The following is a 16,862-nucleotide window of genomic DNA, read 5'->3' on the forward strand; positions in this document are numbered from 1 at the left end:
AGGCAAGGCGTCATGGATCTGCGCTAACACGGCCCTAAATGACGTCGATCACCAACCTCACCTCCCACGTCCTATATCCATCCATAACACTCACAAAACACATACCCCCAAACGAGCATTCCTCTCTACCTACCTACACAATGGCCTCGCGCACATTCAACCCCCTCCTCCACCGCCCACGCGCCCTCCGTATCGGCCTCACCTCGCTCTGCGCCGGCGGCCTCGTCGCAACACCCCTGCTCCGTCCCACAAAATACTACTGCGATGCGTCTCCCACACCCCTAAGCTCGCGAGACTGGACGCGCAACAGCTCCAGCGGCCTCCCGCCACCCGAAAACTTCATCAGCGCGAAAAACATAAAGCAGATTAGCACGGGCAGCATCCTCGGCTTGCTGGGCGGCGTGGTAATCAGCATGTTTAGCAAGACGCTGACGTTGCTGATTGGGGTGGGGATCGTGCTTGTGCAGGTGAGTGAGTCGATGGATGCATGAATGAATGAATGAATGCGCAACTTGGGCAGGGGGTGTATGGTGTGAGGATTGGTGATTGTGGCTGATGGCTGATATATGATGTGTTGTGTTGCACATAGTTCCTCGAGAGCCGCGGCATCCCTATTGTTCCGTACGGACAGATACAGAAGATGGCGAAGAATGTGGATATTCAAGGGGCGATGCAGAGGAATGTGGCGCTGAAGTTGAGCTTTGGGATTACGTTTGCGTTGGCTGCTTTTGCGGGGTTTTGAGGGGGGTGGTTGTGTGTGCGTGTGTGTGTGTGTGTGTGTGTGTGTGTGTGTGTGTACATAGAGGGTTGGGTGTTTGGGCTGTGTGGGGCGGGGTGGAGGTGTAAGGCCTGCGTGTGGTGCTTGTAGGAATGTAGTAAAATGATTTGGTTGGTACAAGGATAGCTTTTGTTGTTGGGATGGTATGGTGATAGTGCTGTTGACGATTGCGATGGCGGGAATGGAATGCTTTGTTGTTGGATTCCCGGGCTTGTAGGTCTTGGAAGCTGGGTGAGTGCTGGACTGGCTTTTGGATCCGTGGTATATGTTTGCGAAGACAGCGGATCATCATCAGTCACCGCGTTGTTGAATGAATGTCAGACATACCTCACATACCATGGATTTCTCATATCCATTCGGTCAGTCTCTGGAACATCTCCTAGCTGACACTATCCTTCACTTCAGGCCTAGTATGACACAAATACATATCCAGCTAACTACCTATATCTCCTGTACGTCAAGAGCCTCATATACTACGTTCCGTCGATAGAAAAGCATACCTCGGTGCACCTTCCCCCGAACCCCGGGAGTTCGGAGCATGTTCCGCAAACCGTCCCTCGGAGAGAACACCGCTTCTAAACTACATCATCCTCCCGGGACCCCAGATATTCCCCAACTTTATCCATCTACTGATTCAGAACATGTGGGGATCTGGGTGGATGTATCGGAAATACAAATGCGGGGAGTTGATATAGAAAGGACGGAGTGTCGCTCCAATATACCATTGCTGAAACCAACTCCATCACTAACCCCTCGACATCAAAAACCATGGCAACACAACCACCCACACCCAACAAACCCATACCCAACACCCCTACAAAACCCTCCCACGACATCACCCAACCCACACCCGCAACCCCCACCTCCTTCGCCGCCAAAGACCCCACATGGCACACCACCCACACCAAGTCCCTCCTCCGCAAAATCGACCTCCACCTCCTCCCCCTCCTCATCACAATGTACCTCCTCAACTTCCTCGACCGCAGCAACCTGGCCCAAGCCCGCCTCGGCACCCTCGAAGCCGACCTGCACATGTCCGGCCCCACAGACTTCAACCTCGCCACCTCCATCCTCTTCGTCGGCTACCTCCTCATGCAACTGCCCTCGAACCTGCTCCTCACCCGGCTCCGGCCCTCCGTATACCTCGGCGCCGCCATGGCGCTGTGGGGCGCCATATCCGCTGCGCAGGCGGGCACGCGCTCGTTTGGGGATCTGGTTGCAGCGCGGTTCTTCTTGGGGTTTGCGGAGGCGCCGTTTTTTCCGGGCGCGGTCATGTTGTTGAGTAGTTGGTATACGCGGGCGGAGCTGGCGCATCGGGTGGCGTGGTTTTATTCGGGGTCGTCGCTGGCGAATGCGTTTGGGGGGTTGGTTGGGGCGGGGGTGTTGGGGGGTATGGATGGGGCGTGTGGGATTGCTGGGTGGAGGTGGTTGTTTGTGATTGAGGGGGTGGTGACGGTTTGTGTTGCTGGTGTTGCGGCGGTTGTGTTGCCGGATTATCCGGCGACGACGGGGTGGTTGGGGGAGGAGGAGAGGGCGTATGCGCGGTGGCGGTTGGAGGAGGATGCGGGCGAGGGGGATGAGGCGGGGGCGAGTGGGATTGTGGAGGGGGTGAGGATGGCGTTTCGGGATGGTCGGCTGTATGTGTTTACGCTGGTGCAGCATGCGAGTTTGTTGAGTCAGACGTTTCAGTATTTCTTCCCGAGTATTGTGCAGACGCTTGGGTATGGGAGGACGGAGACGCTGCTGATTACGGCGCCGGTGTGGATTGGGACGTTCTTGGTTTCGTTGGCGGTGACGTATTCGTCTGGGAAGACGGGCGATCGGAGTCTGCATATTATTTTGCTGATGATGGTTAGCTTTGTGGGGAATGTGATTGCGACGGCGACGACAAACGTACCGGCGAGGTTCTTTGCCATGTTTCTGATGCCTATGGGGGCAGTGGCGGCGTATCAGGTCATTCTGGCGTGGGTTGCTAACAGCTTTTCAAGACCGCTGGTGAAGAGGAGTGCTTGTATCAGCTTTGCCAACATGATTGGGAATACGGCGAATATCTACGGACCGTACATGTATCCGAAGACGGACTCGCCGCGTTATATCCCAGGTGGAAGCGCGACCGCGGCTGTGGCACTGTTTGTTGCTGGCATGGCTGGTATCATTAGGTTGCTACTTGCCAGGGAGAATAGCAAGTTGCAGAAGCGTGAGGAAGCAGATCCTGAAGAGACCAACGGACGTGTGGATGAAAGAGCGAGGGGTTTCAGATATATTCTCTGAATCAAACCACACGAATTCTGATGAACATGAAACACAAGACCAGAGGTGTAGCAGAATTTCATGTGTATGTGCTGATTTGCTGTACTTCTTGCTCCCTGTTCTGACCATATATCATTCTCCAACTCGAATGTGTATCTTGGTAGGGGGCTTCTTCTTCGACTAAGTCAAGGTCGAGACGGACGACCACATTCAATTTCCTTCAAGCCCGTGCCTCTTTTCTCTTCAGCTCCGAAGGCAAAGCTGATTAGACATCTACCATTCTCTTAAAGGGGACCTGAGGCTGCTCATAGCCCTCTTACTCACTTCTTCTCTTATCGTATTTCACTGGTGTTGGCTCGATTGTGATTGACCGAACAGTCAAGCATCTGCGTTGCAGTCCTGGAAGCACTCACCTTAAAGGTCGTTGACACATCTTTTCGTCCCATCCAGTATCTGGTACAGCTTCTCATTCGCGTCAGGTAGGCTTCAATAGAATCCCTCGATACATTCATGGCTCTTGTTCTGCATGCTTCTGAACATTTACACCTCTCGATCCGGCTCATTGATCAGCAAGACTAGCGAACAGGACTTTGTCCTGCTGCTGTGGACTTACATTGACGAACCGGCGGGCGTAGACAAGACCTGCACATCCCATACAAAGCCATCAATTCACTTCCCAAGTAGCAACGGACCCCATCCAGCGCCTGCCCATTGGCCAGTGGGAAAAAATCCCATTGTCCCAAGCTCACCTAGCGAGCGGTGAAAGTGAAGCAGCCCATCGATAAACAAGACACGTCCCACACGGTAGCTCCCGTTTCTTGCCACAACAACAACAATAACCACCACGTTCACCCAACAAGGAGCGTCGTACGACCAGCAAATTTCCCACATCTTTTTTTTTGTATAAAGTCTCCAGATCTTCGAGAAACTTTCGTCTCAATCCATCACTTCTGATCACCCAGCTCATCCATCACTTCGGAATACCCAGGACAAGTCATCCGTCATGGACGCAACGAGGCTCTCACCAGAAGACTATGGTGCAAGGATGTGGAACGAAACAAGTACGTGACCTCTGATAAGCCCTTCCGGACTGTATACTGACTCGACAGCTCGAAAATCCACACCGTCGTCGTCGCACAGTTCCAGCGGTGACGAGTACGAGAACCAGAGAAAGTACAGCGCCGAGCAAGTCGCCGCAGCACGTCAGTCGCAGCCCAACAACCGACAGCTATCAGACCATTTGAGTCGACTAACCTTGCATGCACGCAACGTAGGAGAGCGCCTCGACGCCTTCACGGAAAGGGGTGACAGCCTCCCCGTCACCCCCAACGCCACCGACGACCACTCCCAACGGTGTGAGACCTGCGGAGTCAAGCCTGCCGCGATGAAAGCAAAGAAGGCCTTCATCGACGCCGCATACAAGGACCTGAAAGTCCTTAAATTCGAGCTCATCCGGGAGCGCGGTGAATGGGAGGATTTCGAGGCCAAGCAGGCCATGCTTGACTCGAGAATGAAGAGACACAACCATGAGCGGACAGACATCATGGAAAGGAGAAAGGAGTATCGGGAGAAGAACAGGGCGCTGCGGAAGCGGGAGGCGGCCTGTGATGAGAGAGAGAACAAAAGAGCGGATGGGAGAGCGGCGAAGGAGGCGAGACTCGAGAAGGCCGAGAGGGAGATCAACGCCCGTGAACGCGCCGTCCGGGCCATGGAGCGAAGTCTGAACAAGGAATTCGCGGCGAATGAAGCCATGCTCGCACGCACAAGGCCAAGAGTTGGATGCAACACGTTAGATGTTCATCGCTCGACAAACTCAAGTGCAAGACAGTCGGACTCCCCAATCAACTACTTCACAACCCAGTCGCCAGCTCCTCCCGGGGCATCGCTGGGATATAATCAGATCACCTTCGAAAGCCAGATGGTGCAAGTCCATGATTCCGGTGCCCTTCAAGTCGACTTCTCATTCCCCGACGACGGACCGCCTGTTCACACAACGGCCACCACGGTGTCGAGAGCCGTGTCCGCGGCAATTGATAGCGCGGGTCGAAAATGGGAAGACCTGGTGTGCACCGACGATCTGCGGGAGCTATCCGGAGGGGACGGGAGTCGCTGCGTCTGGTCGACGCTGTACCGTGACGCAGGCGGTTGGTTTGACGGCAGTTACGGGTACAGCTGTAAGAGCTGCCAGGCCGAGAGACGACTCTGTCTCGTGTACATCGCGAGCCAGATGTATCTGCTCCCGCTGTCACCAGAGAAGAGGAGTACTGAGGATGCGAAGAACATTGGGTACTGGATCATGACAGAAGTCACAAATCCACAGAAGCGTAAGCGTGGAGTCTGATACAGGAACTTGATCGGATACGAGATTCGTGAGTCGTTGGTACGCATTGGAAGAGTATGATCTTACATGCATTGGAGTGAGAACAAGATTGCATGTTATAGGTTAGCAAGTGCGATCTGTAGCGTTTAGCAGACCTGTTTGACGCAATCCAAAAGAAGGACAGGAGTCCAGAAAAGACCTCGGCAATATATCTCATGATGAGCTTGCTCGACGGGTAGACCGCAGCGAATCAGGCCATACAAGCCAATTTTGATGTCTTCATGATGCAGATGCAGGCGGTCTCTTTCGTCAACCCACATGCAGAAATGTGCTAGTGAAGTGCACTCGTCCAAGAAAGTCATCAGCCGTCTAAATAAAGTTCACTCCCTGAAGGTAGGCAGTTATCATTAGTACATCCAAGCATTCACCAATACAGAGTCCGGGTTACCGGATGATAGCCAGGAAGTCTTCTGCATATGAGGTTCCAGCCATCAGTGGAACAGAGTGGCTCAGCGTTGTCAGTAATTACGGAGTAGGTCTTCATTAATTCATGGTTTCTGCTGAATAAATCGACATACTCAACGAGAGAACGAACCCTTAGCAAATCAAGACCAACAATGGATATCCCGCAACCAGAGAGCCGGGAATACGGAGAATAATAACGGGTCGCCCGAGCCGGCGGCTGGGAACGGGATGGATCCCACGATGCAGGCTAGACTCCTGCGGCTAAGTCTCAATTCGGCAGGTGCGCTGCCTGTCAAGCGGTATGATGTGGACCTCTTCCATGTCCTTACACAATTCACAATACTTTTGCATTGAAGCTGGCTGGCTATCGTGAGCATGTCTGCATCGTGGTGGTCCGGCAAGGGAGCATAGTTACCACGTTAAGCTATTCCGCTTCAAGCAAATGGAAAGCCGCCCTAATGAGAAGACTCATCATATCAGGGATGCTGAAAGCGTGCGCGGCGTCGCACTGCAGGGCCGCTGATAAGTGTACTCCGCAGCTCGTGGCTTCGTGGGCAATAATTCGACGGACCGACAGCAGAACGCGAGGCTGGCAGAAGTGTCTAGGACGTAATACGATGCTGGGTTGACGTGGTCATGCGGTCGTATCTGCTCAAAGGGAGGGGCAGCCTACATCCTAGCTGCATGTAGGCAATAGGAGCGGCCTGTAGTTCTGAACCGTCTCCAGCTCCATGTTCGCGGGAGCCGTTGACCGTGAAGTTGGAGTCATGGTACGACCCTTTGTACCACTAATCTCTATCACCTTGCGTCCTCCCATAGTGCTGGGCCGCCGAGGCTTCCATATGGCGTGCCAATCTAGAACTGCGGAAATTTCTGATCTGTGGGTCCCTCACAACAGAGCCGGCAGAGGTCTCTGAGACTATGCGAATTTGTCTCACTGCCGTATGCCTGGATTTCGTTCAGGGCGTAGGTGCAGATTCACAAGGCGTCATGTCGAAACGTACAGCTCGGATGATGGAAGAGGGATCTTCCTCACGTCACAACATATCGGGAGGATCACAACGGTCCAGCCCTGAGTCCACTCGTTCCTTGCGCTCCGAAGACCTCAGTGTCGTCAACGAGAATGGACGAGCGTATCCGAATGACACATTCTTCATGCCATGCGATTCACAAGAACAGACCCGTCTGTCCATCCTCCACCGAGTGTTTTTGAACGCTCTTGGGGGTCAATTGACGACTGCCCCTTTACCCTCGACAATCGAGCGTATACTGGACGTTGGATCCGGATCCGGAGACTGGGCCGTGGCAATAGCTCTCGAATACCCTGGAGCCGAGGTTGTCGCAGTTGATCTCGCCGTCTGGGACGTGGAAGCTGCAGAGGAAGATGCTAAGCAGAGGCTTGATGAGCAAGGGATGCATGATGTCGAGCTGCCTGAAGTGACATGGGAGATTGCCGATCTTGACATGTGGGGCCCAGTGGAACATGTCGAAGTAACCGTCGAAGAAGGCATTGAAGATGAACATGTCGCCAAGTCTGTCACAGGCCTTAATACGCAGGAAGGTGGCAAGGGCAGAGCGAATTCTGTGCAGTCGAACAGGAGCAGCCGGAGGGAAAGCTGGCGTAGAAGCTATAATCCCCCTTCTCGGAGAGGTTCCGTGAACCTAGGCTGGAACTTTAGCGAGCCATTCGACTTCATACATATCCGTGGTATGAAAGGTGCCTTCGCATATTGGACAGGAGTCTACAGAGAATGTTATGCAAACCTCGTCCCGGGCGGCTGGCTCGAGGTCGTCGATTTCCAATACCACATAGCGCAGCCAGACTCCGTGATGCGTGAAGTCTTCATCAACTTCCATGCTGTAGCATCAAAGTCGGGTTATCCGGTTACAACAACACATCTCCAGCGAGAGTTCTTCGAGGCAGCGGGCTTCGAGGAATATGAAATGATCGCCATTGACATTCCACTGGGAGCTTGGCCAGGCGATGACGAGAATCACACTCTCGGTAAGATGCACCTGGTCAGCTTGGTGGAAAGCATCGAGGCAACGGCGCTGAGAAGTATGACAAAACATGCTGGCTTCACCAAGGAGGAAGTGCAGGAGCGTTGTGGGGACGTTGTGCAGGAGTTATTGACCGGTGTCCATGATCAGCTGGAGACAAGTTTTCGATTTGTGAGAGCCAGGAAGCCGTTGAACGATGATAAGTGATCGATTGTCTGCAAAATGCGTGTTTCTCGGAGCTCAACCTGGATCTGAATTTTGACCTTTGTTGGTATTAAATCGATCGGTGACCTGACTGGACTTGGAGGCAAGGCTGTGTTAGTATTCGTGTATGTTAACATTGCATAGATACCCCGAATGAGCGAACACGTATGATGACGGAAAGCAGAAATCAATATAGAAAATGAGTCGTCTCGGAGCTGAAGAAGTGTGAATGCGCAAAGAACGCGCTGCCACGTGACCACCTGATATAATGCGACGTCTTTGTCCTTTCTCACCCTTCCTCTCCATTCATATAAGATAAAAGCTGAATTCTTTGTTGACTCTTCTTCCGCGACATATTCAGCATTAGAGTGGATAGTGTCTGTCTTTTTGCCATGATTGATCAACAAGTTAGTACGCCGCAGAGATCTTCCGTTTCTTATTCGATCCGCAGTTGGCAGCTTTCATCAGTATACTCTTGCGTTTCCAGAACTCAATCTCGCCAGGATCGTCTGTGGTCCTCACATCCTCATGCAACGGCAGCAGCTTGAGCGTACCTTTGTTGCCGACAACGCAAAGCCGGCTCAGCTTTTCGCACTGAAGACAAGCATTTTCGAGTCCCTTTGCCCAGTCGCCAGCCTTTCTGGCGCCGCTCATCTGTGTCCACACGCATTCTGGATCCCGATCTGCCGCAATCTGCTTCATCATCTTGACGCCGCCGTTTCGATGACTGCGCCATTTTATCAGCGCAGCGGAGAGGGCTTCTCTGACGCTGTCTGACTTGATGTCGACGTAAGCTTCGAAGGGTAGGCAATCTTCTTCCTCAAAGTCGTAACTGAAGACAATGGGTTCGGCGTCTGATCTCGTGGCTGTTGTGCTGGGTCCGGCCTGGTTGAAGTCGGACTGTTTGGGCTGCTGTTCGAATGCCAGCTTTTCCTGCTCAAATGATCTTTTCTCGTTTCTGAAGACTTCTTGCTCCAGCGCCATATTCTCGACTTGCTTCTGTAACCTCTTCTCAGCATCTTCCAACATACTCATTCTCATTCGTGCTTTTCTAAGGAGCTTTTCCGCACTTTCATGCATCGAAAGCATGTTAAAGTCGTCTGTCAACCCTTCTCCCACAGCTGGAGAGACCTCGTTCAGGACGTTGTTGATTTGGTTTGTCATAACTCTGGTTGGTATGCGAAAGTCACGTTTCGAATTACCCTGAAGTTCCGCCTCGAATTCAGCAATGAAACTTGCATCTTCTTTCCTAGAAATGACGCTGCCTAGCGAGACATAGAGCTTGACAAGATCGTCAATCAACGGCGTGCTGTCCTGGCTGAGCATAAAGGCGATTCGTGCCGCGAGGGGATCTTCCATGGGTGCAACTTCGCGTGTGAAGCTTGGGGCTTGCGGCATAGTGTAATCCTAGTTTGTTCAGATGGATAAATAAAATGCAGAGACTTGAGAGGTTTACTCACCTCACAATCATTCGTGCCATCGTCCTCATTGTCGTCAGAATCCATGAAGAAAGGTCCACGTCTACTCGGAGCACCCATTCTCGTGCTGCCTCTAGCAGCGGATGCTTTCATCTTGCCTTGCAGCTCGGTATGCTGAGCTGCCTTTGACTCCCTGTAGTAGTGAGTTGAACACGAGAGAGTTTTTTAAGTCGTTAGTAGGATTTGGTGAGGCCGTGAGAACACAAAGTTTGCTTTAAGAGGCTACCTTGGTATTGTAGAGCAGCCAACGAGATCTCGACGGTCTTCTTGGGCTTCTAGATTGAGGCTCTGTTAGAAGTGGTCGATGTGATGAGGACAATTCGATCACAGTCGGGTTTAGAAGTCGAAGACGTTATGTGATGGACATGAGAACTTGAACTTGCAAATGACAACCACTACCAGTACAAGCGAGATTCACTCTACCTATCGTAACGTAGTACCTACCTTACTCGAGTATAATCCCTTATTAAGCTGAGATTGCTCAAGATGACTTAAACCTGTCAACACTTGGGCACGGACCTGGCATGTTCGTTCACCGAACAGCCACCGCACTGCTTCTGTTCTTGTGTAAGCAAATACTGCGAGTAGCCTATCGGTATGAAACTGGCTACGCAGGTTCACTTTTCCAACTTCAGCAGACTGGGGGCGCCTATATATTGTGACATCGTCGATATCTCTTAGTATCTCTAAGTTGCGAGTTGCCCTGAAAGAGCTGATGGTATGTTATCGGTCATCGCTTTCACTTCAGTTGTGTGTACGCAATTAGGTGCAAGCGAGTTCAAGAATGATTTCTCGCCGGGGATCGATTCCGGTATTTACTGGCGACTCAATAATCTGTTTCACATTCTTCAGACAACGTGTGTTCGCTCTGTTGTATACCACCCTTGCTCTGAATCGTCATAGGGAACTGCGCGTAGCACAAGGATTCGATCGCTTAGTATAGATTCAAAGGACGTCCAAAGGTACGACCTACACGACGCTCGAACACTACACTTGCAGATCTCGATTTGAAAGATTTTACATCCCTTCATATATCGGTCCTGAGGTCAGCAGTCTACATATCTCATGCTTTCTGTTCTACTCTATCTCCTGGCCGTCAAAGATCGGAAGCCGCTTCACGACATCGTCCCATGTCTCGGTACCATTCACCATATTAACCACAGCCTTGCAGACCTCATCGTCGCTGGCACGAACTTGTTTCGTCGTGTCACGGTCGCGTAGTGTGAATGTGTTGTCCTTGATGGACTGGAAGTCGACAGTAATGCCAAACGGTGTGCCGAGCTCGTCGTTTCGGGCATAACGCTTGCCAATACTCGCTGAAGAATCGTCCACACGATTGGAGATCCCTAATGCGCGGAGCTTGCGGCCCATTTGTTGCACTAGGGGACGGAAGTCTGCGTTGGTGCTAAGAGGCACTAGCAGGACTTTTGTGGGAGCAACTGCTGGCGGAAACGAAATAACCTATGATTGTTTAGTGGATATTACTGCGTCAATCGCCCAAGTAAACTTACACCTCGATCTACATCATCGGGACGTGTCCAGAAGAGATGCTCAATGAGCGCGTAGAAGATTCGGCCAATACCAAACGATGGCTCGATGACGTTAGGAACGAACTCGCGAATGTGCTCGACTCTCGTACGCTTCTCGATGGTGATGAGCTCCTTAGGGATCTCGACCTTGCCATCGCCAACACCAGCTACATCAACGATGATCTTGCCGTCGTTCTTTAGGTCGAGAGATAGTTTCTCTCGCATATCCTGGGTCAGTGCTTCGATCGCACTCTCGACAGCTTTGCCGTCTTTTTTGAATGTGGGACCGAATTTCTTCTTGTCCAGGTCGATCTGATACTCTTCTATTGACAACGGCTCTTTTCTTGTCTCACGGACTATCAAAGGTGCGCCAGTCTTCTTAGCATGGACAGAGAGATCATAAGCACTGCGGTCGGCGCAGCCAACACACTCAATCCACCCGTAGCTAGTAAGGAGTTCTGCATCCCAACAGTCGGCAGCATAATGGGCCATCTCGTTGGCCATATGCTGTCTGAAACGTATTTTCTTCTTGTCCACGCCAATCTTAAGCAAGAACTGCTGTATCCGGGCCAGGAAGTACCCAAGCGTCTCATTGTCGACCAGACCAGATGAAACGGCCTTACCGATAGGAGTAGTCTCCACCTTGGTCTTACCAGCCAGTTGTGTCTCACGGTTGAGAAGCTCGAGCTCTACGTCTTTCACTTCTTCAAAGCGAGGGTGCTTCTTCCCACCCTCGGGGTCCACGAAATGCTCGATTTCCGCCATTAGGAATTCTCTTACTCGCAAAAGACCAGATCTAGGGGAGATTTCATTTCGGAACGATTTGCCAATAGAAGCCGAAGCAAAGGGCATAGATGTGTTGTTGAACTCGAGCAGTTTGTGGAAAGTCAGGAATTGACCCTGGGCGGTCTCGGGTCTGAGGAAGCCGGGCGCGTTGCTGCTTGGACCGATGGACGTCTGGAACATGAGATTGAATGCCACGGGAAGTTCTAGATCGCCGCCAGTGACAGGATTCTTTATGTTGTACTTTGTCATCAAACCACCAAGTTCCTCGCCATTGTAGTTGTCGATCTGCAATCATTAGCGTCGAATGGAGAGCTATTCTTTCCCCTTACCTTAGCAAGGATTTCCTCATACTCCGTCACGACCGAATCTTCCAGTTTGACGTTCTCAACCTTCGCCTTCTTCTTTTTCTTCTTAGGGTCCTCCTTTTCCGCTTCAACATTCTCCCCACGAGCTAGCTTGTCACCTTTCAGTCGAGCTTGCAGCACCTCCTCAACCAAGTGGTCTGCCCGGAAGATATCGCCAGTCTTCGGGTCTTTGCACATCCAATCCGCGAATTTGTCTACGTGCCCGCTCGTTTTCAGAACTTCGTGCGGTGTCAACATGGTACAGTCCACTTCCAACATGTCTTCTTCCAATACGAAGTGTTTCCGCCATTGCTCGACAATGTTTGCTTGCAGCGCGCACCCAGGCGGACCATAGTCGTACAGGCCCTTGACACCGCCGTAGATCTCAAAGGAGGGTGTGTAGAAAAGCCGGCGCTTCATGAGTTGCTCCATGTGAGCCCGGTCAAACGGCTGACCGGTTTTGGTTGTGGTCTCCATATCGACAGGCTTGGGTTTACTGTTGATACTGGACTTTTGCGCGACTAATGTTGTAGTAAAGCTACGGAGGTGATGTGCTCGTATAGAGGGGTTTGGTGGAGCTTCTGAAAAGGAATTGAATCGGCTCAATAGGCGCGTAGGTCGGAGCAGCAAGCGCATGCGAATGAGTGACAGGAAGACTTGTTTGAGAAAAGGTGTACAGTGTATGAAGTCAACGGAGAAGGCGAAGATGCGAATCGTAGACGTCCAGAATTATGACTCCATCAACACTTTCAGACCCTTGGAGAGCTTCGAAATGCCAAGAGTTCTCCCCACTTAAACGCCGACCGCCGACATTTTTTTGTGCATCTGCTTCTTGGCCTCGTCGCAAAGAGTCGTTCTCAGAAAGTGACAACTTGTCCTACTACCTTTGATGCGAGGCAGCGTGGTCAATTCGTGAGAAACCTTGATTCGACTCCGCATACTTGACCTCGTTGTGGCTCCTCTGGAAAACAAGCTTTTCATCTAGACCGTGCGATTTACGACGAAGCTGCGACAACAGCACTGCAATCCAGGCCCACCATTCAGTCTCGTCACGCAGCACACGTGCTGTCAATTCTGCAGATATGGGCTTCGGTACTGGAGCCAGCCGCGGCTATCAGATCAGGAATAAGACAAAACGTGCAGAGATCAATCTGAAAGAGAAGAAGGCACGAGAGAGCGCAAAGCGTGATGAGCGCATGAGAAGGAAGAGAGAAGAGGCGAAGAATCCAGAGCTTCGTGAGAAACGAGTAGCCACCCATGTACCCGTCACTATCGACCAGAAGAGAGTATGGGACGCCGCATTCGGTGACGAGGGCGACGCACTAGGATGGAGTGTCGACGTGGACAAATTGAAGAAGCAAAAGACAGACGAGGAGCAGAACGGCGACAGCAACATCGACGCCGAAGACGCAGAAGGCGACGACAGCGAAGCCGACGATCTAGACAGCATGCTCGACTCCGACAGCGGCTCCGACTCTGACGGTAACGATTCCAGCTCAGACACAACATCCAAAAAGTCCAAACACAAACCCACACCCGACGCCCCCAAACGAGCCCCCTCCCCATCCGCCGCCTCAACAGCAACAAACATGGACCTCACCCCCGAATTCCTCCAAGCCAAATTCCCAACCCTCTTTCTGCCCCCAGTCGACCCCAAGATCCTCATCACAACCTCCCTAAACAGCACTCTCCACACCGAAGCCCAAATGCTCACAAACTTCTTCCCCGCAAGCTCCTACATCCGCCGCTCAGAGCACCGCTTCGGACACAAGTACAGCGTGCGCGAGATCTCCAAATTCGCCTCCAACCGCGGCTACACGGCCGTCATCGTGCTGAACGAAGACCAGAAGAAGCCGTGTGGCCTCGACATTGTTCACCTGCCCCACGGCCCCATGTTCCACTTCAGCATCAGCAACTGGGTCGAAGGCAAGAAGTTGCCCGGCCACGGCAAACCAACAAACCACTACCCGGAACTCATCCTGAATAACTTCCGCACGCCGCTCGGCTTGCTGACGGCGCATCTCTTTCGCACTATGTTTCCGCCCCAGCCTGAGTTTGAGGGCCGTCAGGTGGTGACGCTGCATAATCAGCGTGATTATATCTTTGTTCGACGGCATCGCTATGTTTTCAGGGATAAGCGGGCGACGGAGAAGAGTATTGTGGGGACGGATGGGAAGGTGATGAAGGGGGTCGAGGATATCAAAGCTGGATTGCAGGAGCTAGGGCCCAGGTTCACCCTGAAGCTGAGACGGGTGGATAGAGGCATACAGAGGAAGAGCGGGCAGGAGTGGCAGTGGAAGGGTAAGCAGGACAAGGCGAGGACGCGCTTCCAGTTGTAGATGGAACGTATTTAGGTGTTCTATTTATGATATGTTCGTGGTGGCACTTCTTGATAGAAAATCTTCAGTTTTCAAATGATACATTAGATTAATGTGACGACGTATAAGAAATACATCAAACGCCTAGTATGCCTGGTATAACGCTCTCCGCCTCGCCCAACCCCCCAAAATAAAACAAAATAAATGTCAGAAAAAAACCATCACACACGCTCACCACCCCATCCTAGAAGCTCAAATCCCCCAAACTCGCTAAACTCAAAAGAAGCTATTCACCGTCTCCCAATCCCCCATCTCCCGCTCCCCGTCCCCCTCCTCCCCATCACCCTCATACCACTCCGCAGGAACCTTCCTGACGCCCATCAACCGCCAATAACTCTTCAACACGCCCTCCCTCGCCCGCCCATCCCCCTTAGCAGCACCACCCTTAGCAGCAGCAGTAGCCCCACCTCCAACATGCGGCAAGATAACATAATCCAAATAATCAGCCACCCGCCTCAACAGCACAAACTGCATATACCCCCACAACTCGCCGGCGCCCTGACCCTTAACAAACAGCGCCTCCAACAACCGCCTATCCTTGACAAACTTCTCGCGAATGCCCATTGCAACGGCACGGCTCGACAAGCCCTGGGCGCGGCCCAGATCGACGAGTTCCTTTGTTTCGGTGGTGCGCATGGAGGTCTTGTCCGCGAGGCGGATGATGAGGTATTTGAGCTCTGCGGCGTCGAGGCGGAGGGCTTGGATGATGGTGGAGAGGGTGGAGGGGAAGGGCAGGTCTGGGTTTGAGGTGAAGGCGCGGCCGAGGGCGATCCAGCCTTGGAGTTCCCAGGCGGGGATTTTGGCGTACCAGGATGTGGGGGAGGCGGGGGGTTCGATGAGGTCGTAGTAGAGGTACCAGAAGACGAGGCGGGTGATGTGGCCGGGGCGGAGGGAGGCGTCGAAGGAAGAGAGGGTGGGGGAGAGGGTTGGGGAAATGGTTGGGGAGAGAGGGGGAGAAGGGGTGGGCGTGAATTGAGTGACTGCGGGCGCTGAAGGAGTGATTGCAGGAGCGAGATAGGCGAGAGAGAGATGTTTGCGGGTGGGTTTAGGTGTTGGGCTTGGGTCTTCGCTCTCGCTGTCGCTGTCGACAAAGGTTGCAGTGGCAGGACGGGGGCGAGTAGCTGGTGGAGAGTGAGTCGGTGTGGAGATTGAGCTGGAGCTGGAGTAGGGGCTGTAGTTGCTGCTGTCGCTATCACTGTCGCTCTCGACAAAAGTAGCGCTCGAATAGAGGGTAGGTGTGCTACTGTTGCTGAAGACTTGCCAGTTGCGGTTCGAATGGCGATTTGCAGTGACGCGGTTGAGGTTGCGGCTGCTGCTTCGATTGGTAGAGCGGGAGCTTAATGTACTGGAGTCGCTGTCTTCGCTCCGCCAGTTCTTGGAAGACTGTCTTGGTGGTAAGACAACCTCCTGTGCTTTGAGGATCCAGCCATAGCTGTCTTCGCGTGCGTGACATTGGGTCTGAGAATCCGTTTCTTTCCTCGCAGCGTTCGGTAGAGCGTTGCTCTCCGTCTTGAAATGTCCCGGCATAATGCTATGCACACGACGGTAGTCCCAGTCCAGTGGTAGAAATGGAGACAGGTTGGCCTCTCTGTCGGTAGTATTTGTGGAGTTGCGATTTGCTCTGCGAGGTTCCAGGAGCGATGATGCAGAGGTAGGTGCGGAAGCAGGAGATCGTGCAGCGGGTTCTTTCACAGCGTGAACAATTCGAATGTGACTGGATGGTCTTTGTTTGGTGACTTTGTTCATTTGACGGACTTTGGGGGTGGCTGCAGAGCTAATGCGGTCCGCACGTCGGACATTCTCGAATCCCTGCGGCATCTCGATGCTTTTGGCGTCGGGGATCTTCTTACACGCTTTTTCTTCGTATGAGTTGCTTTCAGGGGGTGTCGTAGCCGTGCCGAAGTCGTTTGAGCTTCTTCGATTCCGCGCGGGGGCCTGCGGCTTTTCAGTCCTCCTCAGATTACTGAAGTAAATGACGATGCGCTACGTATTACGGGTAATACTGCGATTGAGGAAATGAGACCTCATTAATTTCGATATTTGTCGATTTGTGTGCTTAATCGATTGCGCATGGTAAGATCACGATGTCGATAGTTGCCTTCCTCTGCTCTTGAAATGAGCAAAGTGAAGCTCTGCACCAGGTGAACGTGGTAAGTGTGTCGGTCAAACGAGCATGCCTCAGACAGTGAAGAGCACTATCCGCCAGTGAATTCTGGGAGTTGCGGTGAGCCATGGTGCCTATGGTGAATTTCCATCAGTGAATGGTAGCTAGCAGTTCAGTATGGATAGGTACAATGACGGCAACAGTGAGGCTGACTGTAAGGCTGAA

At 52.4% G+C, this 16,862-nt stretch overlaps 8 protein-coding genes across 8 annotated transcripts; 5 read left to right on the forward strand and 3 right to left on the reverse strand.

Moving 5' to 3' along the window:
• The first annotated feature begins 105 nt into the window (after positions 1–105).
• EJ05DRAFT_478185 (uncharacterized protein) lies at positions 106–813 on the forward strand. The gene is made up of 2 exons (XM_033744405.1): positions 106–467; positions 590–813. Exons 1-2 carry the CDS (start codon positions 141–143, stop codon positions 740–742), a joined length of 480 nt encoding a protein of 159 aa, XP_033598612.1. The 5' UTR covers positions 106–140; the 3' UTR covers positions 743–813.
• A 374-nt stretch (positions 814–1,187) lies between these two features.
• Positions 1,188–3,049, forward strand: EJ05DRAFT_539951 (MFS general substrate transporter; the record flags this gene model as incomplete). The annotated part of the gene is made up of 1 exon (XM_033749565.1): positions 1,188–3,049. The coding sequence occupies exon 1, from the start codon at positions 1,547–1,549 to the stop codon at positions 3,047–3,049; it is 1,503 nt and encodes a 500-aa protein (XP_033598613.1). The 5' UTR covers positions 1,188–1,546.
• Positions 3,050–4,031: 982 nt separating this feature from the next.
• EJ05DRAFT_487961 (uncharacterized protein) lies at positions 4,032–5,369 on the forward strand (the record flags this gene model as incomplete). The annotated part of the gene is made up of 2 exons (XM_033745654.1): positions 4,032–4,089; positions 4,138–5,369. 2 exons carry the CDS (start codon positions 4,032–4,034, stop codon positions 5,367–5,369), a joined length of 1,290 nt encoding a protein of 429 aa, XP_033598614.1.
• Positions 5,370–6,284: 915 nt separating this feature from the next.
• EJ05DRAFT_92200 (S-adenosyl-L-methionine-dependent methyltransferase) lies at positions 6,285–8,306 on the forward strand. The gene has a single exon (XM_033750057.1). The coding sequence runs from the start codon at positions 6,735–6,737 to the stop codon at positions 8,019–8,021; it is 1,287 nt and encodes a 428-aa protein (XP_033598615.1). The 5' UTR covers positions 6,285–6,734; the 3' UTR covers positions 8,022–8,306.
• Positions 8,307–8,426: 120 nt separating this feature from the next.
• On the reverse strand, positions 8,427–9,589 carry EJ05DRAFT_539953 (uncharacterized protein; the record flags this gene model as incomplete). Its single annotated transcript, XM_033749566.1, has 2 exons — positions 8,427–9,425; positions 9,479–9,589. 2 exons carry the CDS (start codon positions 9,587–9,589, stop codon positions 8,427–8,429), a joined length of 1,110 nt encoding a protein of 369 aa, XP_033598616.1.
• Positions 9,590–10,573: 984 nt separating this feature from the next.
• Positions 10,574–12,632, reverse strand: EJ05DRAFT_441711 (glycyl-tRNA synthetase; the record flags this gene model as incomplete). Its single annotated transcript, XM_033742001.1, has 3 exons — positions 10,574–10,957; positions 11,008–12,096; positions 12,141–12,632. 3 exons carry the CDS (start codon positions 12,630–12,632, stop codon positions 10,574–10,576), a joined length of 1,965 nt encoding a protein of 654 aa, XP_033598617.1.
• Positions 12,633–13,004: 372 nt separating this feature from the next.
• Positions 13,005–14,571, forward strand: EJ05DRAFT_478189 (Brix-domain-containing protein). The gene has a single exon (XM_033744406.1). It carries the CDS (start codon positions 13,238–13,240, stop codon positions 14,492–14,494), a length of 1,257 nt encoding a protein of 418 aa, XP_033598618.1. The 5' UTR covers positions 13,005–13,237; the 3' UTR covers positions 14,495–14,571.
• A 178-nt stretch (positions 14,572–14,749) lies between these two features.
• On the reverse strand, positions 14,750–16,766 carry EJ05DRAFT_487966 (uncharacterized protein; the record flags this gene model as incomplete). The annotated part of the gene is made up of 2 exons (XM_033745655.1): positions 14,750–16,516; positions 16,617–16,766. 2 exons carry the CDS (start codon positions 16,764–16,766, stop codon positions 14,750–14,752), a joined length of 1,917 nt encoding a protein of 638 aa, XP_033598619.1.
• Positions 16,767–16,862: the final 96 nt, after the last annotated feature.

Source organism: Pseudovirgaria hyperparasitica (genome assembly GCF_010093815.1).
Source record: "Pseudovirgaria hyperparasitica strain CBS 121739 unplaced genomic scaffold EJ05scaffold_12, whole genome shotgun sequence".
NCBI classification, from domain to species: Eukaryota; Fungi; Ascomycota; class Dothideomycetes; order Acrospermales; family Acrospermaceae; genus Pseudovirgaria; species Pseudovirgaria hyperparasitica.

What these genes read in the sequence shown, in the direction of transcription:
- EJ05DRAFT_478189 (XM_033744406.1), top strand. Translation starts at nt 13,238, where the DNA reads ATGGGCTTCGGTACTGGAGCCAGCCGCGGCTATCAGATCAGGAATAAG.
- EJ05DRAFT_478185 (XM_033744405.1), top strand. Translation starts at nt 141, where the DNA reads ATGGCCTCGCGCACATTCAACCCCCTCCTCCACCGCCCACGCGCCCTC. An exon ending in TGGGGATCGTGCTTGTGCAG is followed by an intron (nt 468 to 589) that starts GTGAGTGAGTCG and finishes TGTTGCACATAG; the next exon opens with TTCCTCGAGAGCCGCGGCAT.
- EJ05DRAFT_92200 (XM_033750057.1), top strand. Translation starts at nt 6,735, where the DNA reads ATGCGAATTTGTCTCACTGCCGTATGCCTGGATTTCGTTCAGGGCGTA.